Raw genomic sequence first — 24,440 nt, 5'->3', positions numbered from 1 at the left:
ACACAAAATGCTCGCCTTAGAAGTGGTAACATCAGCTGTAAGTTGTGAGAACAGCAGCTGTTGGTGTCCAGAGGCCACAAGGCTAAAAATTAGCCCGCTAAGCTAGGAGCTAAGACTGTGACTTAATGTAAGTAATGCAAAGGATGATGCTGTTGGGAATATCATCATTTTATATTATAAAAATGTATTATACAGTTACTCTGACAATATATCATCACCCGTGAACTCAGTCCTTTCCAAAAATGTTAACTTTCCGCCAAGTTGCTAGTACAACAAAAGGGGGCTGTTCATATGAACATTTCCTTTGCTTGTCAGGTTTAATGGATACACTGTACAGTACATACAGCACACGGCCATTTGCAAAAACCAAACCTCAAACACACAGTTGGGTTTAGTTCAAATAAGTGGCAGTTGTTTCCTACCTTTATGCCAGCTGTAGCATCAGATTTAACACACAGATTAATCTGAGGGTGCTTTTACACTAGGGTCGTTCAGGAACATCTTCCCATTAAGTTGGTTTGTTCGGTCTGGTGTGAAGAGAGCGATCACACCCAATTAGAGAAAATGGTCTCAGCCCAATTCTCCTGTTCCTCCTGTTCATTTGCAATGGGAACACACTATGGACTGATACAATTATACTTTATTAGGTACACTTGTTCAATTATTTGTTAACACAAATAACTAATCAGGCAATCAAATGGCTGCAATTCAATGCATTTAGTCATGTAGAGGTGATCAAGACAACTTGCTGAAGTTCAAACCGAGCATCAAAATGCAGACGAAAGGGGATTTAAGTGACTCTGAACGTGGTATGGTTGTTGGTGCCAGACGGGCTGGTCTGAGTATTTCACAAACTGCTGATCTACTGGGATTTTCACGCACAACCATCTCTAGGGTTTACAGAGAATGTTCCAAAAAAGAGGAAATATCCAGTGAGAGAGAGGTTGCACAGGTGAAAATGACTTGTTGACATGAGTGGTCAGAGGAGAATGGGCAGACTGGTCGGAGATGATAGAAAGACAACAGTAACTCAAACAACCACTCGTTACAACCACGGAATGCAGAATACCATCTCTGAACGCACAACACATCCAACCTTGAAGAAGATGGGCTACAGCAGCAGAAGACCACACCGGGTGCCACTCCTGTCAGCTAAGAACAGGAAACTGAGACTGAAACTGGACAATAGAAAATTGGAAAAAACGTTAACTGGTCTGACGAGTCTCGATTTCAGCTGCGACATTCGGATGGCAGGGTCACAATTTGGCATAAACAACATGAAAGCAAGGATCCATTCTGCCTTGTATCAACAGTTCAGGCGGGTAGTGGTGGTGTAATGGTGTGGGGGATATTTCTTGGCACAATTTGGGCCTCTTAGTACAAACTGAGCATGGTTTAAATGCCATGGGTTAGGGTTAGGTTTAGGGTTAGGGTTAGTGGGGGTGCCCATGCTTACTGCCTATCATCCTCATCCACTTGTTTCTGGTAAATTAAGACCAATCCTCATTCTTGATTCCCATATGCACACAAACCGAATCACAGTTGAATGCAACATTGTAACAATATTGTATCATTCAAAGCACGTGGCCATATGTCCCCAAACTCCTGCACTACATCTTTAAGAGTAGGTATAAAACGTGTATTAAAATATCCACTGTTCGTGTCAGAATGTGGGTGAACGTCATTAAGGAAAGGAATTAACATTTTCCTCAATGGTGTGGATCAAAGAAAACCAGCTGTAGATATAGTAGAGGCTTTACTGTCACTCCAGCAGGCTATGAGCCTGAAAGACAAACCCAGGAATGGAACCTCAGCCGCGCTTTTCTTGCCCGTTTGAACGCGAGGACAGAAGCTGAGCTTCAAAAAGAGCCGGAGCCGGAGTGACGCCTCCCAGATAACTACCTACAGCTCTGTCATTTTCTCTTTCACAGCCTCTCTTTGCTTGTTTTTGTGGCTCGTGTGTGTGTAGGTTCACTAGCTGATGCTCCTCTTTTCCGCTCTGACACTCCGCAATCAGATGTGACATGCTGAGGGCTCGAATGACAGCCGGGAAGACAAGGTCACACAGTCACCTACTTTTAACGAAGGGTATGTACAACTCCTTGTGACAGGTCTGCGCCGCGCAACAAAAACACATTCATACAGACCTCGTGCACGCCTTCGTTCACTCACACACGCTCAGACACAAGGCGGAGCAGGAGGGTTTTGCAGACAGGGCCTTTTTTTCATGGCTGCACGATCTCGGAAGCAATTGCCTATTAAAATTTCATCCTTCCCATCTCAGAATGTTTAGGAAAAGATTATAACTACCGGGGAGGTAATTAAGCCTGCAAATGGTGAACTGAGTCGTGAATACAGAGCACTGTGTACGTTGTGTAAGTGTGTGTGTTTTGTCTTCATAAACTATAATATAATGCTGCCCACCCAAGGCTCTTTGAGTCTGATACCCACAATAATCGCATACGTAAACAACTAAGGTGTGATTTAGTGTAATGATGCACAACCACAACTACCTGATTCTTATTCACCGCCGTCCTGTTCATTAGATTACAACGTAAATGTAGCAGCAACTATATTAAGTTTATAGTGATAAAAACTTTGATGAAAGTCACCCCGAGTCGTTTCCAGACTTCTTTTTCCTCCACCTTAGCCTCAGCAGGGCTTCAATAATGAACATATGACGCGTGTCTTTGAACGGTGATGGCTGCCATCATTCTGGATGACATCATTTGACTCCTATTACCCATTCTCTCTTTCCCCTCTGTTTTCTCGCTCGGTCTTTGTCCCGTCCACTCTTTGATGCCGAGAGTGAAGAGGCGCGTTTTTTTTTTTTTTTTGCAGCCTTTTAAGGATTCAAACAAAGTCTCTGGTTTTTGAGATGACATGAAAGTCTGCGAGCCTGCCCAGCTGGGGAATTTGTGGGCCGGCTGCTTCGCATAGCAACCGCGACAGTGTCCGTTCTTAATGTGCCGCGGGTTTTACGACGGGAGGGGGGCCCAAAATAGAATAAGAAAACGTAAACCTTGCTCGGTTTATTACTAATTGACACTGTTTGCTTCTTACTCGCGGGGTGGCGATGCTTTCTCAAGGCCCAGCAAAGCACGGATTAAGCGGCGCACTTGCTGTTCCATACGTCTGTTACCAAGTACAATTAACAGAACAGACTACTTATAAGTAGTGAAGCATCTGTGGTGTCTCCTTCAGGAACGAGTGACATTCTGACAGTCTCACAAGACCTGAAGGAATATTCCCCACTTTTACAAACAAGCAGAGATCTGCCAGAGCAGATCCATTGATGCTAGTAATAGGGCAATCTGGCCATAAGCTATAATCAATATGTGGTTTGCGCTAAAAATAGATTTTCCAGCACATTCCTAAGCTATATCTGAACAGACCTCCTTCCTGCAGGCAGGCGTGTGCACTATTGGCCCCTTTAACCCGTGCACTTATCTTTACATTGCAATTACCACTCTCTTCACTCTCCTCCTCCTTCGCATTCCCAGTGACACACTCACTGAAAAAGATCACCTTCCCCCCTCCTTTTGCAGTCTATTTATCTTCTGTTAATTACTTAAAATAAGAATAATACGCGCGCATCCAGAGCAATCCATATCTCATCCCTCTCCTCTCCCACGTCCGTGATGAATCGCCTCCCTCGCCGACTTAGGTGGGGTGGGGTGTGGGGGGACCTGTGAACCAATCAGGTGCCTGTCGGGGAGGATCCTGTCAGATCACAGAGGTTAATAACATTCCACATGATTACCCGCAAGTCGCAAGGATGAGAAGGTTCAGAGGGAGCAGGTTCCGCATTGCAAATAATAATCGCTATTTCACAGCGGCGTCCTCCTGCTCACTTTAGGTGATAGGCCAGGCCTCGCTATCTCATCACTCCCACAGTGAGGAAAAGGCGAAGGGAAGACTCGAGTGGACCCTGACACCTCCTGAAAGTGTCATTTATCTCATTTCGCGGTAGCAGTTCTTTGAGGCAACCCCCACCTCACCCAAAAAATAAATAAAAAATCAAACCTTTTTTAATGAGTGCAACCTTTCCTCCCCCCCCCCGTTTTCCACGAGACGTGTGCTCATAATGATGTTGACGGTGTCTGTGGGTGTAGTGCTTCACGCTGAGTGGGGTTTTGTCACCTTGTCGCTAGCCTGGGGGACATGGTGAAGGGCTGTATGGTTATCACATCCTCACAAATAGAATTAGTCATCCAGCCACTTCCTTAACTGAACACTTCCTGGTTCCTGGTAAATGGGGTGAAGCTGTAAATGAAATGCAGACTGCTGGGAACCAAGCGAAAGGGACAAAAATAAATCATTTGGGGACGACACTAGAACTAAAATTCATGTTGTATTCGCGTAACAAAATTGAAAACTAATCTGATTCAGCTGCTGATCTTTTTAGTTTCAGCAAAAGTAGAGCTTTAAAACGAATATAGGGTTGTAAACTTTCTGCCATTCACATACACAGTGAAGGAGCTTCGTAGTAACAACAAGCAATGAGGGAGACTGTCAGTCTTCATCAGACACACGGTGAATATCGGTGGACATTTTTGACCTGGCACAAGAAATACCGGAGTGATGGAACTTTTTAGAGAAACTCAACGCCACTGCTTACCCTGCATGCCCTGGTCTGCGCATATTTCTGCCTTTTTTTTTTTTGTGTGCGCATTCATCCGTGTTCATTCTTCGGTGTTAAAAACACAAAGAGGCTCGGCACTGTAGCAGCCCACGGTGCACATCAGAAATAGACGGCATTCATACACTTTGAATTATACCCCCACGACCACCACCACCGCCCGAAAAAAAAAAACCCACACGCAAACACTCTTCCGCCACCGCCGCCACTTCTTTCGCCGACTCACACACATACTCCCACTTTCCTCTTTCTCTCTGTCATTATATCATGTGGGCACGAACCAAAATAAAGCAGTGAATAACGGCTGGATTTGAAAAGCGGCAAGGAAAAAGGCAGGCAGATATTTTCTCGCTGTTATGAAATGGATGGATATCTGGCCTGCGTGAGATAAAACAAAACCCAGTGCTGTCATTTGAAACAAAATAGGAACAAGCCTGCAGGGATGTGTGCTTTTTTCTTTTTTCTTTTTTTGTCTCCCAGTGCTTATGCTGCTTGTTTCAAGATCTCACAATCAACCCCGTTGGCTTTGAAACGTTTGAGTTCCAGCTGAGACAAGTGACTTAATCTCGAACTCTCGCCTCCCCTAATCAGTCTGCAGGAGGACCTACTTTGACACGTCCCAGGTCCCTTTAAATGAGCAGCTTCTTGCTGACACACTCCCCGCCTGAACTTCCATACTCTGCTTCAAGCTATACAGGGTCGCACACAGTTCAGACGGCAAGGAGCGGTCTAAAACTGCTCGAAAACAAACGAGGAGAAACTCACGCAGGTTTGTGGCCCTGGAAACATAGTGCTGGGAGTGCATCCCAAGGGCCTCCTCCCCCCGATACTGCTCACCTGGACACCCGCCCTGCAGCACACTGGCGACGGCCCTGTCAGACAGATAGGAGAGGAAAGGAAAGGAAAGGGGGGAGAGTGAGAGAGGCGGATGAGGAACTGTGCACAACATGGTTAATTTAATTATCCAGTTCGGCTGCACTGGCGCACATTATCATCTCGTGAAACTGTGAAGTGCAGCTATCTGGGGAGAGGGGTAAGAAAGGAAATTCCCGCATGAATGGAAATGATTTGTCCCGTTTTCGACGCGATCTTTGCGCACACCTATTGCGAAGGTGTGGAGCAACATCAGCGTTCTCCAGTCAGACAGATAACACAATGGAACACAATGGAGCGCAATGCCGCGTTGTTCCGGTGAAAACGCCCCCGCCAGACGAGGGAAGAGTAGCTCACGTAATGTTATGCCATATCACAGTGGTCAGATGGACTGGAGTGGAGGACGCCTTCTCCAATCGCGTCCATAGAATCTGATCGCGGAAGATGGTATGAGTGGCTCTGGCAACTCAAAGACTACTACCAGTGTGTGAAATATAACCAGCTCGGTGTGTTTGAAGCAAGTTTATCTATTTTGTCTTTTCATTGTATACTTAAAATGTGCAAGGGAGGAGAAAAAAAAGAGGAGAACGACACGTTGCGCGCTCCAGATCACTGCGTGCGTAGGCTACTATTGCAAGTCTCTTTGTAAACAAGCACACTGAGAGAAGCAGGGAGAGAAGAAGGAGGGAGGCAGACCGACAAAGAGAGGAAGAGAGACTCACCTGGACATGTTCTCTCTTTGGGGTCGGTGCGCCTTTTCCAGTCCCAATTTAGTGAAAATCCCCACAAGAGCCATAATGGCCACTACTCCACAAATGATGTAAACAATTAAGTTCGTCTTGTCTTTGGTTCTGTCGGCAATCTTGTTCATTTTTTTGTACGGCGTCTGCCCCGTCTTCATCCACACCGGAGTGTCATAATTTTTACAGGTGCTCTGGTCCAACCGCGAGTGCTTGTAGGAGCAACAGAAACGGAAGCCACAGGTGCCGCAGCAGTACAGATAATTGCCCGTTTTGCAGATGAACGGCGGGTCCCACTGGCCCATCACGTCGTAGTAGCCCCGACATTTGTCCTCCGTGTGCGGGGTCTCCTCGGACACGCTCTCCTCCTCCCTGGAGCCGTTGGAGGTGGCGATCATCACGAATCCCCCGAGCAGTCCCGGCTCCCCGTCAGCCTTACACACGAGAGCCATAAGTTTGAGCAACAAGAAGCCGAGGAGAAAGTATTTGCCTCTCATTGTGCTTTCTCCTCCGTTCAACTTCACGCGGAAACGAAAAGACTTGGGGAGAGGGGAAAAGGCGCACAGTCATGATATGCTGGAAAGTCCAGAAACATACATCCGAATAGCAACACAACGTCATCCGCGCCGATGAACATCTTTCCTAATATACCATCATCCAAATAAATAAACAATCAAGCAAAGAAAAAAATGCGCAGAATAAAAAACAATCTTTGCCGAAGTGAACTTGATTTAACCTAATTGTTTCCAAAAGCGCGCTCTCTGCTGCGCATCTAAAAAGGTCTCTCCACGAAGGATGGTGCAGGCTCAGATTTCGCGTATTCAGGGGTGCATCACTTTACATAGGCTATCCATCTGTGCGCTATTACGCACAGGAGTAGGCAGAGGCTCAAGCCGCACCGAGGATGAGAGCGCAGTGAGCGAATAGAAGAGCCGAGGGTGGGAGCGCCTGGTGCGCAAAGGAGAGGAGGAGGAGGAAAACTGGGGGAGGGAGTGAGACTGCGAGGGCCGAGGACAACGAGAGAGAGAGAAAGAGAGAGAGGGAGTGAGAGAGAGATTTATTGTGAAATATTATGATAAAAGCCCCGAAATACGCACACCACTATTCTGTTTTGAGAGGGAAACCGTGGGAGTCACTTGCCACTTGGTGCACATCCAGCCGTAGGTTGCCATTGTTTGAGAAATCCTGGAATCACAAGTGTCTTAATGCGTTGCGATAGGTGGTGGCTGGCTGCGCCTCTACTGTCAAGGGATGCGTTTTGAAATCACCAAAGACGAGGAACCGTGGATCCCACGGGACATTCCACAAAACAGTATGGCCATCAGTGCCGACTCAGTCCGGATTCAAATGTTTTGATAGCCAAGTGACACAACCACACGAAGAGAAGATATACAAAGTAATACAATATCTATAATATGGTAAATAGAACAATGTATCTCACTGCGAAGAAAATGTCAAAAAAGTAATAGATAATAGAAAACGACCGTAGGCATGTGTTTTAAATTGCTAATTAACAACTCAGCGTGGTTACATCAGCCCACCATGATTTATAGACAATAGGAGAAAGTGTTATATTTATTGACTAAATGAAGTCCTTCAAATGCAGTCGTTTGTGTCAAACGGATAGTGTGGGAGACAAAAACACCTTAGCTGCCTTAACTTAAGTGGAAAAAAAAATATCCAAAAACGTAAGTCCAAGTCACGCCTGACTTGTGGTGATTCATCTTTTGTTGGAAGAGCATGCAACTAGTCCTCATTCAAATATTCACTCGTATTAAAGCAACCGGAGGCACATTTTGTGTTCACCTTTAAACATGAAGAATGCGTCATTCGGTCACAATGAGCTCTCTCCATGGTGCTGAAAGCACCCAGCCTCTGTCCAAGGTCCTCTTGGTGTGGACAAGGAGCCGTGGGCGATGGCAAAATGACGTGGACGAAACACACGTTTAGTTTCTAAAGGCTCAGCCTTGGGATGTGTTAAATTTTGGTAATGATAGACCAACATCTTATTGTAATGATTTTATTTTTTAAAGAGTATGTTCATAATAATCGATTTGGAATCATTTTGTTTCCCACCACAGTCTTCTTTTTATTACTATATGTACAACAGTTATACGCTCATAAGAGACTGATCACTGAAGTTTATAAGATATACACTTTATCAGTCAAGAATAAATACAAAGTATTTTATTCCGACTTTATGGACAATAGTATATAACAGTTAATCTCAGCTCCATCAAAGTTAATTATGTTTTCATTTGGGAGTGTGTGCATTTGAATTGTGTTGCACTGACATATGTTTCTGTTCTAGTTAGAACGGAAACACATTTGTGTTTTTAATTCAATCCAGTTAAACAGCGTCATGATGTACACCCTCCAATATACATACTGTAGAATTCCCAAATTTCTGACACTGTTTCAACTGCTGGGGGATTTAGTGTAGGATTGTCTTCTCACATTCGTTTTCGTTTTGGCTAGTGATTGTATTTGTGGCTTGTGAATAAAATGATGATGTGCAGCTGTGGATCCCCCTAACACGACCAAGTAATCAATAAAATCATCTGTGCTGTAGTGAAAGCAGGTAAGTAAAATTAAAAGAGTAAGACAATAAACATCCACTCTCAAACACTGTCCTGTTTGGTCTGAATTGAAATAGTAAACGTTACATTCTGCACATGGTTTGACACCCTGAAGTGCCTACTTGTGGTTTATTTTTATTTTTTAAACTTTTATTTTAGGGAAGTCTGCGTTTTTTTTATTTGTTTTTTATTCAACAAACGTTATACATATAACAGTTAGCTCATTAATATATTACAATACAAGTACTATAAACCCAAACACACCACCAGTCTCTTTCCAACAGACACTGAAAGAGCAAAATAAATGAATGAAAAAATATTAAAGAGATTCTCTTGGCCAGAGAAGACAGGCGGTTTGAAAGAGGAGTGAAGGAAGCCACCTATGTCAGACTGGAAAACCTTCTCTAAGCAGAGGAGGTGGCCTGAGATATAATCTGCCATCAATTTACAATACAGTCTTAGGTTCTGTCCCCAAGATGTTTCAATCCCATTCGCACCTTGAGACTGGAGCCTCTGACAATGGCCTGTTAGGACATCATAGAGAAAGAGGTCAGGGAGAAACAGTCCCCACTCTCAATGACAGGTAAGAATCCAGCTGTTCATGGAAATTAGCTGCACCACTTTCTGGTCAAGCATGGTCCTGATGGATTTACCCCAGTTAAACCTCAGCTTCCCACCAGCCCCTTAGAACTGGAGAAGCTACTCGGATGAGTGGCAAAATGTTCATTTGTTTGATAGGAACAGTACCAATTAATGAACATCTATTCAGACAGCAATAGGCGTACATCATTTGACAGATTATAGCAACAATGCTAAAACACATAATGCCTGAAACGCAACACAGACACGACATGCAACAGGGCAATAGATGACAATGAGAGCACATCACAAGACTTTTAAGAAGATAAAAGTCAGTGGTTACGAGACTGATTTGCTAGCCTTTACAGAAAGAGCATTTTGTTCGAGAGCTTTTTTTTTTTTTAACTTTTTAAAAAAATATTACAATGTGACACTGGTTTATCAAGGACCTTTAGTGACTTTTTATTGTGAGTTTGGATGTATTATATCTGCCAGCGACCAACATATAATACAATATTCAATGTGGGATATTCTTCTTAAATCTCAACAAGTCCAGCTGCTTTTCTAAACGCTCGTCGGATAAATATTAAAGAGAGAGAGAGGGAAAGACACGGAAGTGTGCATGTCAGTGGTCACTCAGGCTGATTAATCGATCACCGATCCTCGCCAGCCCGAGCTGTAACCGCAGCTACACAACAAGCCGCACGGGTCACACGTTAGTTTGCTCGGACGAGTTTGCAACCAGCGGATGCTATGGCCGACAAAGAGGATATATTCCTCAGGGCAAAACGTCGGACGTTCAGCGGACTGACTGAAGGTAACCGACTCTCGTTAGCCTCCTTAGCCTCGCCGGCTAGCCAACTTCCAGGCTAAGGCATTAGCTAAAAGAGTCTTAACTGTTACACAAGGAGTTGTTGCTGCCTGCAGGTTATCGGTCACACAGGACAAACCGTGTCACTTGACCGCTTTTGTGTTTACGTTTTTTTGTTTGTTTTTTTACGTTAACCTGTCTCCATTGGCAGCCGTAACCAGACAAGGTCGCTAGCTTGCTCGCGTTTATTTACTGAATTATCAGTAGGCAGCGTTATCTGTTTTAGCAGTGAGTCATATCAGTGCAGGAATTAAATACTGCTTGTTTGGAAAGTCCTCTACAAATACCAAGTGGCATATATGTAGCACGTTTCTGCTACTTAGTGTGGGATAATGAGCTAAAAAGTCGCACAAAACTTCACACTAGAAGTCATGTTTGTGTGAAATGACTCAGTTGTTGTTAATTTATAGCATTGTTGTCTCTATCGCCTAAAATTATTAGTTGAGATCATTATAGTTAGAGGTTTTACTATGAAAATGTGTGGTTCAGCGCTGCAACTGAGATACTCGGACATTGGACACACATAACAAGCACCGTGCTGAGGAGTGTGTGTGCGAATCGATACTGAAATATCGATACATCCGATACCATCTTTAAGTTATACAGTTGATGCACAACTCAAAGTGTCCGTACTATAGATACCTCAGTCATTAGAGGTAATCCATGTCATTAATAGGAACACAGAAGGTAGGAAATAACCAAACTATTGAGTTGTGGCAACACAGTTGGTTAGTTTGGTTTTTCTGTTGTTGTATTAGTTCCGCTGTACATTAAATGAGACCGCTACCTCAATATGCAAGTTTAAAATTAATTAATAAGTTAATCACTCTGATCTCTTGCATTCTTATAAAGCTATGATTTGAAACACACTACTTTTATTTACATTTACCAGGCACATTAGGCGTAATTGCACATGGTATCGGGTCGGTATCGCCGATACCAGCCTGAATTTTACTCAGTATCGGATCAGAAACGAAATCGGTGGTATCGAACATCACCAGTGCTCAGCTGTGTGTGTTCAGCCCTCATGTCTGTTGGGTTTATTAGCGCCTCCTGCTGGAAACCGGCTACTATCAGTGAACTCAAGAGAAGACCCTTTCATTGTGAGTTGTTTGCCACAAAAGCATTTTAACCTCAATAACCTCACTGATTTGATCCTCTTCTCCACCACGGCTGCACACAGCCTCTTATCTCTCACTACTGAGAGTACTTATAGCTTTTTATTTTTCATTTCCTCGTGGAGTGTTCACCTGCACCTGCTCCAGAACGAAATATTTTGGAGCGGGATATGTTCATTGCGCCCCGCGTGTTTTGCCCGTGATCCCCGTGGGTTTTGCATAGATTGCTCTGCAAAGACTAGCAGGTGTCTATTGTCGGGTAATGGAATTCCACATGGAAACATCTATAAGCTGACGCTGAGAGCTGGGAGGCGTCTGAGCTGCAGGAGCTCAAGACGCTGATGAGTGTTTTTGAAGATAAAATTAGGCATATGCCACCGCCAGAAACTTTATATTTACTCAGATTCCTGTCAGCTGGTTAAATTCAAAACTCATCAACGGTCCTCGTTGTTTTTGCAGCATGATTCATCATGCGTCCCCCCTGGGTAGGTTAAAATCGAGGCGAGTCTAGGTTGGACCGAAGGCTTTATCGTGTAATTTGGTAGAAGCGAAGATGATAATCGTAAATGTAGAATTTGTTTCCCCTCGTGATTTCATAAATGTCAATTACACCAAGGGGATCATTGTTGAGCTTCTACTCGCCTCGCTCCCATGAGCGAGACACTCTTTGTCGCTCTTTCTTTTCCTATCGTCGCTCGAGTTTCTCTGGAGGACAGAATTATTACAAACTCATTTGGGTGAGAGACACGTGGGGAGCATTTTAAACACAGAGGATGCTGAACAGCTTCTCGCCCCTGCTGAGTATGAGTGAGGGGAGGGGGGGGGGGGTCTGTGCAGAATGCAGATGCAGACTCTCCACAGTGACAGCCATGCATAGCTACAGAGCCTCTGCTTCCCCATCCTCCGGAAACTAAATGAGTGGAGCAGAACGCTTTTGTTTACACCTGTTCTTAGCGTCTGCCTGTTTTCCAGCAACAGAGACCCCATTTCCATATCATTTTGCCGGGTTCCGTCTATTGTTCCCCGTGTCATACCTCGTCATTACCATCAGCTAAGTGTCTGCCTCTGTTCTTTTCACGGAATAGCAGGCGCTGTTTGTCTAGTTAATGAATATTTGAGAGTGATTAGATTGTAGGGTCCTTCTGTTACATAATATCAGGATTATGTAAAACGCTTGCTCTCTGCCATTCATTCTCTAGCATGTGGCTCTTTGTTAATTATTTAGCACTGGTTGCTCGTGGAGTGAGCATAAACATCGTCGCATCGCAGATCTTTAATTGCCGGTCCTGAATCCTGATCGCAGCGCTCTCAAATGTCACGCTGATTCAAAGAATGGATATTACGAGATTTCTGTGTAAAGCTTTCACAGCGGGGCTTACTCTGCTAAATGACTAATGTGGTGATAATGCTTAATCCTTGAAGCTTTTACGGTTACACATATTACTACACACCTTTTTCTGTGAAAGCATCCAGTGACTTAAAACAATGTTTAGATTCTGCAAAAAAAATCCAGAGCGGATAAATCCGGTGGTCGGCTGCTATTGAAAGTGTTCCAAGTACGTGAAAGCGAAAACATACGTTTACGTATATGTTTGGTCACTAATTATTGTTGTTTTTACATTCATCGTTAGAAAGAACCATTATTGTTTCATTAAATCCTTAGTTGAACTCTTAAAAATATTGGGCGTTTCCTGCATCCTCTCGTTAGACAAAAGTCTTGCGATGCTTTTTTTGAATGAACTGTGTGAGATTAGCCCACATGTGAGGAGGGAAAAGGCTTACGCGTGGCAGCATTTTGGATTTAAAAAGTATGACGACAGAGAAAAGCTGGACAAAGGCAAAGCCCTAATGCAAGATGTGCAGACTGGAGATAAAATGTTGTGGAAATACCACACATCTCCAAAACTAATGATAACATTAGTCATCATCAGACGGCAACGATGAAATACGTCTTAATGAATTGCGTTGAATTGAATCGGGACCTCAAAGTGATTCAATATATCAGCAGTGACACCTTTCGCTTTCTATGATTTCTTGCTTTTATTTATTAAAACTGTATCAAATGCATCAACACCAACATTTTAAGCTGTTTTGGTAAATAGTTACGCATCCAGTTGAGCTATGCCAGGCTAAGTGAAAGCTGCTTTTCAGACACATTCACATAAAGTGAACCTGTACACACACAGAAAAGCAGCACCTCCTCTAAGTAGAATGCAGATGTGTTTTCCCCACTGCAACAAGTCAGATCACCTAATCACATCGTGGCCTTGGTAATAACCAGCCTATGTCCGTGCTCGTCATTTCTCGTCCTAGATGCACAGGGCGAGTGGACCGGGCCGTTTTGCTTCATCCAAGCCGCAGACCCCCAGCTCGGCCTGATGAAAGCCTGGAGGGACGGAGACTGCGACGGCGGGGGGGACGAATGGGCCGAGGAAGTGGAGCTCACCAAACAGGCCGTGGAGGCCGTGAACCAGCTCAGGCCGAGGCCGAGGTTCATGGTGCTGTGCGGTGACCTCGTCCACGCTATGCCAGGTAGGGGTGGAGCACAGAAAAGAGAGACTGTAGGTCTAAAACACATCAGTCTATCACCTGGCAAAGTCTTTCTTAGCATTATTTCATGTAATTTAAAATATACTAAGGGGTACGCCGCCGTTTTCTCAACGCAGGGATAAATTCATGCCGAGTTCCGAGGCTTTGAAAGAAACCGCGAAAGCAAACGCTCACCGTTAGAAACACACTGCAGAAGTGGGGGGAAGTTCCCAGTGGACTCATAGCACTGATAGTGCCCACAACCGGTGCAACTGCCAATTATTTGGTAATGTTTGAGGACATAATGTGAACTCACAGATGCCAGCTGCGTGAGATTTAACTCTCCTCAGCCATTGATACAGCAGTGCTCCTTTGAGCTCCTTCCACTTTATTGCATGCGATACCTCACACAGGTTCGTGCAAACGCCGGCACCTAATTTTAAAATGCATGAAATGACGCTCCCAAATTACAGATAACGGCAAACTATTTGGAAACACAAGCTGTGATTTCACGCATTTCAAGCCTCATTGATATTTAACACTTTGCATTTAATCCCCCTGCGATTTGGAACGACGGTTCGACGACGGCTTTGTACTGGGAGCGGAGGGAGAGCTGGAGCTATATCCAGGCTATTTCACCACGTCTAAATATAGGCGATTATATTGTTTATAGAGCAGTGAATGCGCCGGGCAGAAGGGTTACTGTGACCTCAACCTTGACGGCGTTATTAAAAAAAAGATTCACTTTCTTCTGATGTTTCAATGTTTTATTACTTTGTGGTGTCGAGGTCGGACAGATCAGCAGTGAAAACCTGTCTGTTTGCACTGTGGCTTTTAGTTTTTTGACCTTAGGCACAAACGCTTCTCTGAAAAGGAGCTTTTAAGCCAATCTCAAACATATTTGTAATATTAGTAAAACATTCCAAGGATATTTCTGACTGAAACCCTTTTTTTTTATCCTTTGTAAACACATGTGCATTTAATCCATTCAATCGTACACGCAGCGGTGAACAAACTCAAAGCAGTCTGCAGCAATGTGTGCAGCACCCGGTGAGCAGTTTAAGGGGTTTAGGAATTTTAACCAGCGAACATCTCAGAATGCATGAAAAATAGCACAAGGTGTTAGATCCCACTACATCAGGTGGGCCATGACCATTTAGTCAGGATTGTTTTGGAGGCGTAAGAGAGACTTACACATTATTAGGAACGTGTGTAGATATGGTTATCAAGTGTGTGGACATACAGAACATACCCCCTCCTGTCTGTGCCAGTTACTGCACATTTCCAGATATGGTTTTAGTACAAGCAGCATTTCTGACACTCGCCAGTCTTTAAAGAGAATGGAATATGCCTCATATCTACAGTACATTGATTTATTTATTCTCTGCCGCCCCGTTAGATAGGCCTAATCTAATTAATGCACTCTGTGAAGAACGTCGAGTTCGGGAGGGTTCAGTCAAAGAACATCCCTCACCGAGGCAGGTTTGAACATCAGCCCTCTCTCTGTTTCCCAGCCAAAGTCTGTAAACAACTTATTCCCACATGACAGCGGCTGATATTTATCTATGAAAAGCGAAGGCCTTCTGGCTGTTCTCAGGCTGATGCTGATGAAGATTTTGGCCATTGATCGGAGCAGACAGACTTTAAATTCCCATCCAATTCTAAAAGTCAATAGGAGCCAAGCGCTGGTGTGTCACGGCGGCTGGGAGGCAAAAAAAAAAGTTAGTCAGCTGGCCTGTTTGTGAAGTCTGGGTTGTAAACATCAAACCTCCCGTGACAGCATGCAATATTTATCTATACAAAACACCTGGTTGCCAGGCTGCAGGAAAGCAGAGTTCTGCTTTTTGTTTTGTTCTGTTTTGTTTTTTGCTTTTTGTACTAGTTGCATTTGGAGAATATGAGGGATACTATTCCGTCCTTTATATATATATATATAATACCTATAAATGCAAATACTTGCCAGTTCATTGGGTACACTCGTGAACATAAATGCATTCTAGTGTAACAGCCCTACGCTCTGATCATCATAAAATATAAGGTAGTTGGTATTTGTTTTGCATTTACAGAGAGCTGTGGGTCTAGTTGTGTTTTCAATTTGCATGAGGATGTTTCAACCAGTTGATCATTATCCAATATCATCCAACATTTAGAGTCCTGAGAGAACTTTCTGGTGCACATCCAGATTAGATACGCCAGATACGCCAAACAGGCATAACATTATGACCACCTTCTTAATAGTGTGTAGGTTTCTCTCGTGCCTCCAAAACAGAGAATGAACATTGGCCTTCTGACAGTGTCCTGGACCGGGGCAGCACAACACAGTGGCCCCAGAGACATGAACACAAACTGGCTCTTAATGCAAGCCAAGCGAAGCATCGCCACAGATGGACATCTACCTGTTGGAGCCAGTTGTTCCTCCCAGTGAACAGCTGCATGTATTTTTTTTTTTGGCAGGACAACATGAGCTGCTTGTTCTGCTCTGGCCCAAGCAGCGAGAGTCTACCTCTGTGCACCGTGCACAAGTATCGATGGCATTCGACTTTCTGAAAAGTCGTTTACTAGACAAGAAGAAAAAGACTGTTTTTCTTTTCTTCTTTTAGCCTCTTGGAAAGATTAGACTCTTTATTCTATCAGATTATTATGGAATTTAAAGGAGCAAATAGATGAGACTGTTTTTTGTTCCTTCTATTTGCCAACTGGAATTTATTTTTGCACCTTCTGTATATTTGAATTTATTTTCACACCTTTTGTTTTGTGCACATTTATTTTTTATAAAAATAATTTTTCAACAGGAAAGCAGGGCTATATTATGTGTTAAAACTGTGCATTCTGCACTACTTTCTGCCTTCTGTCCTTTATCCAGGTTCGCTGTTCCTAAGATTTGTAGTATTATTGAATTTAAAAACTTTATCAACCCCATTTCTAAATGGCAGTCAACACCTTTGTCTATAACAGCACCGCAAATCTTCCTCCTCCAAAATGATCACACAGTTGAATTACCGCCTCTCTGACGCTAGTTCAGCGTGAAGGGGAATTTAGTGCAGGACTATTATAATAGATTGCATTCATTTTTGATTAGTGTTCCTAGTAACTGGCAAGTGAGTGTATGTCCGTTGGTTTCCGTCCATCAATCTCCTCCTGGGAGTTAGACATGTTAGATGTGTTGGAACCGTGACAGCGAGCCGGCTCCTTTTGTCACAGTGGCAGCTGGTTTTCCCCAGTACACCAGATGCTTCCACTGTTTAGCCAGATATATTGAATAGAAGTGGGTTTGAAAATAGCCGGTTACCTCCAGAAAAGGCTGGCCGTGCAAAGCAAATAATTTTTCCGTGGCTCGTTTCCCACCTTGTTTGGAGTCGACACACTGCGTTTGACTCATGCTGCGTTCAGACGTGTCTGTTTCTCTGTTTCGCTCGAGACAGACAAGCGATGATTAATGGAACATAACCTGTAAATATAGACCTACCAGCTGATAAAATAAACATTTTTGAATTTGCAGACAGCGTGTTCTTCTGTACAAGACCCTGTGTTTTGACAGATTTTATTATTGAAGTGAGTGGAATGAATTGAAATGAGTGAAATGAGTGGCCCTGTGCGCTGGGTCCAGGTGCCTGATTTCATAACGGCGTAAGTGAAACGGGCCGGCAGGACCCACTGCAGAGAAATGTTCAGGGAAAGAGCCGCAAGCCACCGACCAATGCAAACTACCTTTGCATGACAATTATAGGGCTAGCATGAGGTGCCTGACTGGATGATTGGCCTCAGGGAATGGTCACAGAAAGAGAAAAGAAGTCAGCGGGCGAACATGTCTCCCCCCGTCTCTGCGTGTCCTCTCTCTCTCAGCGCTCTGTTGACATACTTGATTGGCTCGAGATGAAAGTTTCTCCGGCCTCGATCCTGATGCCGAGGTACGAGATTAAGCCGAATTAGAATATTTAGTTATATGTGGTGCAGTATGTCATCTGGAAAAATGTCCTTGGCTCTGTTTCTGAAACATGGACTCGAGGCAAACTATTCATATTCAACACAGATTCGGCTTTGGCTTAGTCACAGAGCAATTCCTGCTCTCCTCATCCTTTCTGGGTCATAATGACCACCAATTTTAGCTGCACAGTCACAGCCATGAACACCCCTGGATGTGTCTCTCCCGATCACCAATCATCCGAGTGTCTCGCTGTAGGCGTCCGAGCGTCCTTATCATCTCCATGACTGCTCCATTCATGCTAAAACAGTCTCCAGATCTCCTCCTGATCAGTCACGCTTAGAGGTTGAAATCTGATCTGTTTCAAATGCAGCGGGGACAGTAGATAGTATCAGCGTAGGGTCTAAACCTCAAGGCCTTCGGGACCTTTAAACGCCGCAGAGTCAACCCTTGTTACCGTCAGCCCCGGCCGACCAGGTTGTGCGTGCCACCCTCATTACCCGCCACGTCCGTCACTTGCCTGGCAACTGGGGGCCGCCGCATCCGTGGGGGAGGAGGGGAGCGATATTACAGCCGGAGCTGCTTCTTCTGTCTCTCGGCTGACATTTCCCCTTAAACTGTTTATTTACAATGGAGAATGAATGGGTGGCGGCCAGGGGAAGCTGGCTGTCAACCGGCATTGTCAACACCGCTGCCTTTCGGCGACAGGAAATTGGCAACTGTATCCCTGTTCCCGCAGATTTCACTCTCCATCCCTCCTCTCCGCCGCTCGCGCCGCTCTCCCTTTCTTTCGGCCTCTTTTCTCTGTCATCTGTCGGTTCTCTTTAGCAAACAGCTGCGGTCGCACGCCTCGCGCTCAGGTGCTCAGATTTTTTTCTCGCCTGTGATCAATCTATTTAAAGCTCCCGTTTGAATTAAGTCTAGAGTTGGGCGATCAAAGGTTTGTTTTTGTAGTTCTCGAAGAAACTATAAATATTAATGTCTCTAAATTCAGTGTCTGGTATAAGGTTTAAGCTAAAGTAGGTGATGAATAGGTGGTTTAGACTTCTGCATTTGACGGCGCAGCTACGGCATCAGTGCAAAGCATACACAAACCCCACACAGACACTAAACCTGATGTGCACCTCTCTGTAAATGTAACAACGCTCAGTGGCGACATAGACCGTGATTGGTCCGCTTGGTCTGCTTCTTCTTCTCCGCAACCTTCAAATTGATGGAACACGTTGAGGAAAGGTTAACTGATAAGGTCCGGAGATACAAACATTTGTATGACTCGTGTTTGGCGAAAGTTTCAGTTGCCATTTTTGAAAGTGAAGCAGACTGATGAGCACACAAGCATAAACAGCTTGCAACGCTATCACACTACGCGTGTACGTTACGGCGTCTCTGTCCTGCAGTACTCTAAAAGAGCCTTTACAGGCAGGATACCCTTAAGCTGAGTGGTGATGTCTCCATTTAATCAAGTCTCTTCCTTATCAAAAACTTGCGAAGTGGTGATCAGAAACACTTATGTGCTCAAGCTGGAGACAAGCTGGACTTAAAAGCATCCCATCACATTGTTCTACAAGGAAAAACTCATCTTAGGTCATAGAATTATGGTAAATACGTGCAGGCAGGTGTTTGCTCCTACAACGTCTTATCATCCAGACCTTTACAGATAGAACGTTCTTCAATCACAACACCCCGTCTCCTCTCCAGGCCGAGCCGTCCCCCAAGAGACGCTTTCTCATCTCGGCAACTTCGCTCAATCTTTGCTCTCTTCCTCTTCCCTGTCTCTGCCTCTCCCTCCTTCAATTTCACTTTCTAGTGTCTTCCTCTCACTTACTTTCAAAGCTGACAAATGAAGAGGATAAAGAGCAGGGAGGGGGCGGGCGGCGGCGGCGGAAGAGGGAGGAGGAGGCGGCGAGGTGGGCAAAAGAGCGAGATGGAGAGCTGATTAGATTAGAGAAACACGCTGGACTTGACACTCTCCTAATGAGCACTACAAAGGCTTCAAGCTGCGTCTCTGGGGGTTTGTGAGGGATGTAGCGCATGATACAGCGGGGAGATGTGTTTAAGTATGTGTGCGCATCTGCATGTGCGTGAACCTCACAGGGGTGAAGGAGATGTTGCCGTGGGACTTCTCTGTCCCCTCTCTGGAACCGCGGAGGCCGGTTTGGTTGTGATTGAAGGTGGGGGTAAATGTTGGCTCTCTGTGAGATTCTGAATCAGAGGAGAGTTTGTAGCAGAGACCGCCTTGGGAAGATTTGTTTTTTGGGACACGTGGAAGCATTTGGATTTCTTTAGAGGTGGGTGGGCGAGCGGGGAAGCTTTGTGTGTTTACCAAATGATTCATCTAGCAGCTTGTGGGCTGTAATAGGTTTGTTGGGGGGGGTCTTTGGACTACTAGGAATGTAGAAGTTTAGAAATGTCCACTTTCTTTGAGGCGTAGGAGAATCGCAGTTCACACAGTATAAAAAGACCGCTTTAAAATCAATTTGTGGTTTCCGTATTCGGGTCTGAGGGCGGCAGCACACAAACCCTCAGGTGTCAAGATAGCAGCGCTATGGAACTTATTACCAAGAATAGGGATACAGCAGAGTTACATCATAACATACAGAACATACGGCGCACAAGAAAGGAGCATCACATGGCACATGCTCCTCTGGCGTGCTTGCTGTGTTGACGGTGTGTGCACAATATTGTAAATCCATTACGATATTCACACATAATAACCTTTCAAATGGGGCTATTCTCTAGTATTTACAATCATCAACTTTAAGGCCTAGCTGGTCTGCTGCTGTATATTTTAATACAAACTTGTGATGTCACAGATTGGCTTTGGTGCCATTCAAATCTAAATGTATAGTTAGGTCCATACGTGTTTGGACACTGGCACATTTTGGGTTTTATCAAAACATTTTTAATTTCTTAAGTTATATAATCAACCTGAGACATTTTTATACTCTATTTTCCAAAGATCAAAAGCAATTGGACAGTAGCTTCAAATCCTGCACAGGTGTAGGATAGTCCCTCAGTATTTCCTCATCAGTTCAAGAGGCGCATGCCAGTCTTGTGCTTCAAAAACAAAAGAGTCAATCAAAGAAGTAGCAGGAACATTTGGAGTGGCTGAAAGGCAACATAAAAATGCCTGGATGTCCACAGGAGACAGCAGTGGCAGATGATCTCCGTATCCTTTCCATGGAAAAGAAAAATCAGTTCTAACAACAACACGACACACAGCATAAGGTGGATGCTGTGTGAATCATAGGCATTTATGGCACAATGTGCTAGTGTTTTTTGATGATGTGTATGGAATTATAGTTTCTGCTCCGATTCGGCCAAATGAGGCAAAGTTGATTGGATGGGTTTCACTGGACAGATGGACAATGGCAGTGCGAGACATAAAGAGAGAGCAGCCGCGTTCAAGAAACTAGTTTGAGATGATTTCAGCTTTGTGACATGGAGAGTTATCCAGCTGGAAATAGCCATCAGAAGACATGTACTCTGTGGCCATAAAGGGGTGGACATCGTCCATCGGCACTATTCAGTTTGGCTCTAGTAATTGAATAACACTCAGTTGGTACTAAGGGGCACAAAGTGTGCCAAGGAAACATCCCATACACCATTATATCGCCACTACCAGCCTGAACCATTGATACAAGACAGAATGGATCCATGTTTTCATGTAGTTTACTCTCAAATCTTGACCATTTAAATGTCAAAGTTTTTCAATCTTCTGCTGTTTAATTTCGGTGATTTGCCCTTGCACCATAGTTGCCTCAATTTCTTGTGATTTATATTTCTTTCATTATTGATAGAAGCTTTTATGTCACCCACAGTGTGTTTGCTGTAAATTTCTTCAAACTTAAAATTGTTGTTTTGTTTAAGGACAGTACGTTATTTGTGGGAAACGATTATAGATGCATTTAATGTGTCTTTATCATACCTAAGACCTTGTCAGAAACTGTCGGCCAACGCCACGTCAGCACAACCTGACGGTACCCACTTGACTCAGTCAAGTCACAAATAAAGAGGTCCCTACGCCTTGAGAATATAGTTGTGTAAGTGTAGGAAATGATTGTGACGGCAAAACCTCACACACTGTGGACTCTGTGCTGTGTCGACAGGCAGTCTTTAAAGGAAATTGAGAGAAGTGCTTGCAGCATTGGACAGGCTCAACGAGAATCTGCCACAGTCTCCTGTCAAGGTTTGAGAATCAGTGTTGCAATCTCATTAAATGAACAAGGACTTTCAGTCAGAGCCCCAGAGAGAGTGGAAGGCTGCTTTGTGATTTTTTTTATTTGCGTATACATTGCTCTGTACATATATATTGCTTATGCAAAAAGAGAGAATGACAGAAACATATGCACAGTTTTAGTTCACTCACTTGTGCAAAGAGATAATGCACATGTTATCCTAATCATTTATTAAATTAACTCCGTATCCTTTCACCCTGTATTACACTGTTACACGTTTTCATGCTTTTTATATGCGTCATATAATGAGCTGACGTCACAAATCCTGTCTTTCCCTTTGTGTCCTCCCTGCAATACAATTTGCACAAAGTGCATATGATATGGCACTATTAAAGGATAAGATCATGATAAATGGCCAAAACTGGCGAGCGTGAGTCCATTTTTACAATGAATAACTATATCAAGAGTGAGATCGTGTTTAACAACATCGTAGCTCCCGTCATCGGCGGCTGGAGGCCAAAAACGTGGGAATTATTTTGGGTTTCTCTTCAGCTGCTGCAGGTACATCCAGATAACCCATAACTGTTGAAACTTCGTGTTACAGTAATGAGGTCATTAACCGACCCTCCTCGTTAATCTAGAGGAAGGTGTCTTAAATGCAGGTGGGGTTTGGTCGAGGCTTGGTTTCAGTTGTGTTGTGCAGATGGTTGATGCATAGTTATGCCATGTTAGCAGATGGCTGTAGTTGAGGGCAGGCAGCTGGTGGTGTAAGGAAGCAGAAGGCAGCGCAGCCACTGGGTGTGGCAACTAGTGCTGTTTGTTCATTTATTTTCTAGAAGTAATCTTAATAGAAATAATAATGCCTTGGTTTCATACAACGCCGTGTCATAGAAACAATACAATCGAATGCGTTATTCGTCCACTCACGCAGTCCCACCCTGGTGGTGGCAAACTACCTCAGTAGTCACAGCTGCCCTGTGGCAGGCTGACCGAAAAGTGGCTGCCAATCCATGTCAATGGCCTCTCCGAACCACCAGCATCACTTACTCGCAATCACACACCAGTGAGTTCACACTGGGAGCAAGGTGGGTTAAGTGTCTTGCCCATGGACACAGAATAGGGATGGGGTGAGATCGAACCCGGCCAACCTTTTCGGTTATTGGGCGACCGCTCTACCTCCTGAGCTGCGGCTAGATGCTTTTGTTGACTCCCACTCTGCTTCACAATGCTATTCATGCCATGTTGGAGCCCAAAACCCAGTGCCCCTGATAAATATTAACATTTCACACTCTGCTGGCCTGTTCAGAGAAGCAAACTTGAGCCCAGATCAAGCGTACTCTGTTGCGATGTCAAGCATAAAACTTGTCTTCCTTTTCTTAGCCTCTGGGCAGCTCCAGTGGAGCAGCTGACAAGGTCAGGTGACTTGCTAAGAGGCACATTGATGGTGTTAAAAAGAGGGTAGACTTCCTACCTAGTGGAGTACTTAAAGAAATTGACCTTATACAAACACAAACCTATGAATAAATGGTCATAACAAGCCATTAATCAATTTGTCTTTAACAGCAGGGTTAGTTCAAAGCTACCAGCTGCTACAATTGCCTCCGCATTTTAAACGACAACCTTTTTGCCCCCAATTCTCCATCCCAGCTTCATTAGCGAGGCTGCCTTTGTTTGCATGCGATTGTGGCAGCGGTCAAATACTGTGAAGGTGGCATAATGAGTCTGCATTGTTACGCCTTCTGCTGTCATCCTTTATTTTTTTATCGTCAAGATTCCGCCTCAAACTGTCGGCTCACCAGAGAAGCAGGTGTTTAGTTGTTTTAAATTGCGTCGCGCATCCCCCAGTAGAGAACGCCGCCCAGACCACTTATCTAGTTATTGATAATCAATGAATGTGCTGGGAATTCATAAGTGAAGCGGCTAGATTTATGCACAACTAATGAATTTCATGACATGTTTTCCACATCACTGACAATTGCAGTTTGTTTTTCCCATTAGACTTGGGATTCGTTACATGCTGCACAAATATCATTCCTGTCCACCAAAAAACATTTTCCGCAACCTGAATTTGTCTTGGCACACAATGCATTGAATGCACCAGTGAGTCATTTTCATAGCGCGGAATTATAATTTTGCAATCAAATAAAGGGAAGCAATTGGAACAATTATTGCCTAATTTGCAATTTGCAATCGCTAATGTCACTACCAATTTAATACAAATGGGAACAAAATAAAAACAACTTTTAATATAACCCCACATAAATCTCAATCACCAGCATGGCACCACCAGTGCTCGCGTTGTTATCGTTGTCCTCTGTCTATAGTACATTGAGCAAATACCATAGGAAGAAAAGCACAATATTGTGTCAATTTAATCAGCTACATTGATTTTATCAGCCTGTACCTGAT

General features: G+C 44.1%; 2 protein-coding genes across 3 annotated transcripts in view; one reads left to right on the top strand and one right to left on the bottom strand.

Annotated features, from left to right (window-relative positions):
* The window catches only part of shisa9a (shisa family member 9a), a 50,299-nt gene extending 43,029 nt beyond the window's left edge, over window positions 1-7,270 (bottom strand). The window contains exons 1-2 of one of the 2 annotated variants that reach the window (XM_047609377.1): window positions 6,238-7,270; window positions 5,480-5,514 (exon numbers count right to left, since the gene is read on the bottom strand). In XM_047609377.1, the coding sequence (XP_047465333.1) occupies window positions 5,480-5,514; window positions 6,238-6,752 (550 nt within the window). In that variant the 5' untranslated portion in view covers window positions 6,753-7,270. Of the gene's footprint in view, window positions 1-5,407; window positions 5,515-6,237 lie in introns of both variants that reach the window. The other variant, XM_047609376.1, reaches the window with a different exon arrangement.
* Window positions 7,271-10,043: 2,773 nt separating this feature from the next.
* cpped1 (calcineurin-like phosphoesterase domain containing 1) overlaps window positions 10,044-24,440 on the top strand; it is a 33,425-nt gene continuing 19,028 nt past the window's right edge. Inside the window, exons 1-2 of the mRNA XM_047609822.1 lie at window positions 10,044-10,230; window positions 13,716-13,934. Of these exons, the coding sequence (XP_047465778.1) occupies window positions 10,167-10,230; window positions 13,716-13,934 (283 nt within the window). The 5' untranslated portion in view covers window positions 10,044-10,166. The remainder of the gene's footprint in view (window positions 10,231-13,715; window positions 13,935-24,440) is intronic.

Source organism: Mugil cephalus, chromosome 16, assembly GCF_022458985.1.
Source record: "Mugil cephalus isolate CIBA_MC_2020 chromosome 16, CIBA_Mcephalus_1.1, whole genome shotgun sequence".
Classification (NCBI taxonomy): domain Eukaryota; kingdom Metazoa; phylum Chordata; class Actinopteri; order Mugiliformes; family Mugilidae; genus Mugil; species Mugil cephalus.
This window is presented reverse-complemented; position numbering and strand designations above follow the sequence as displayed.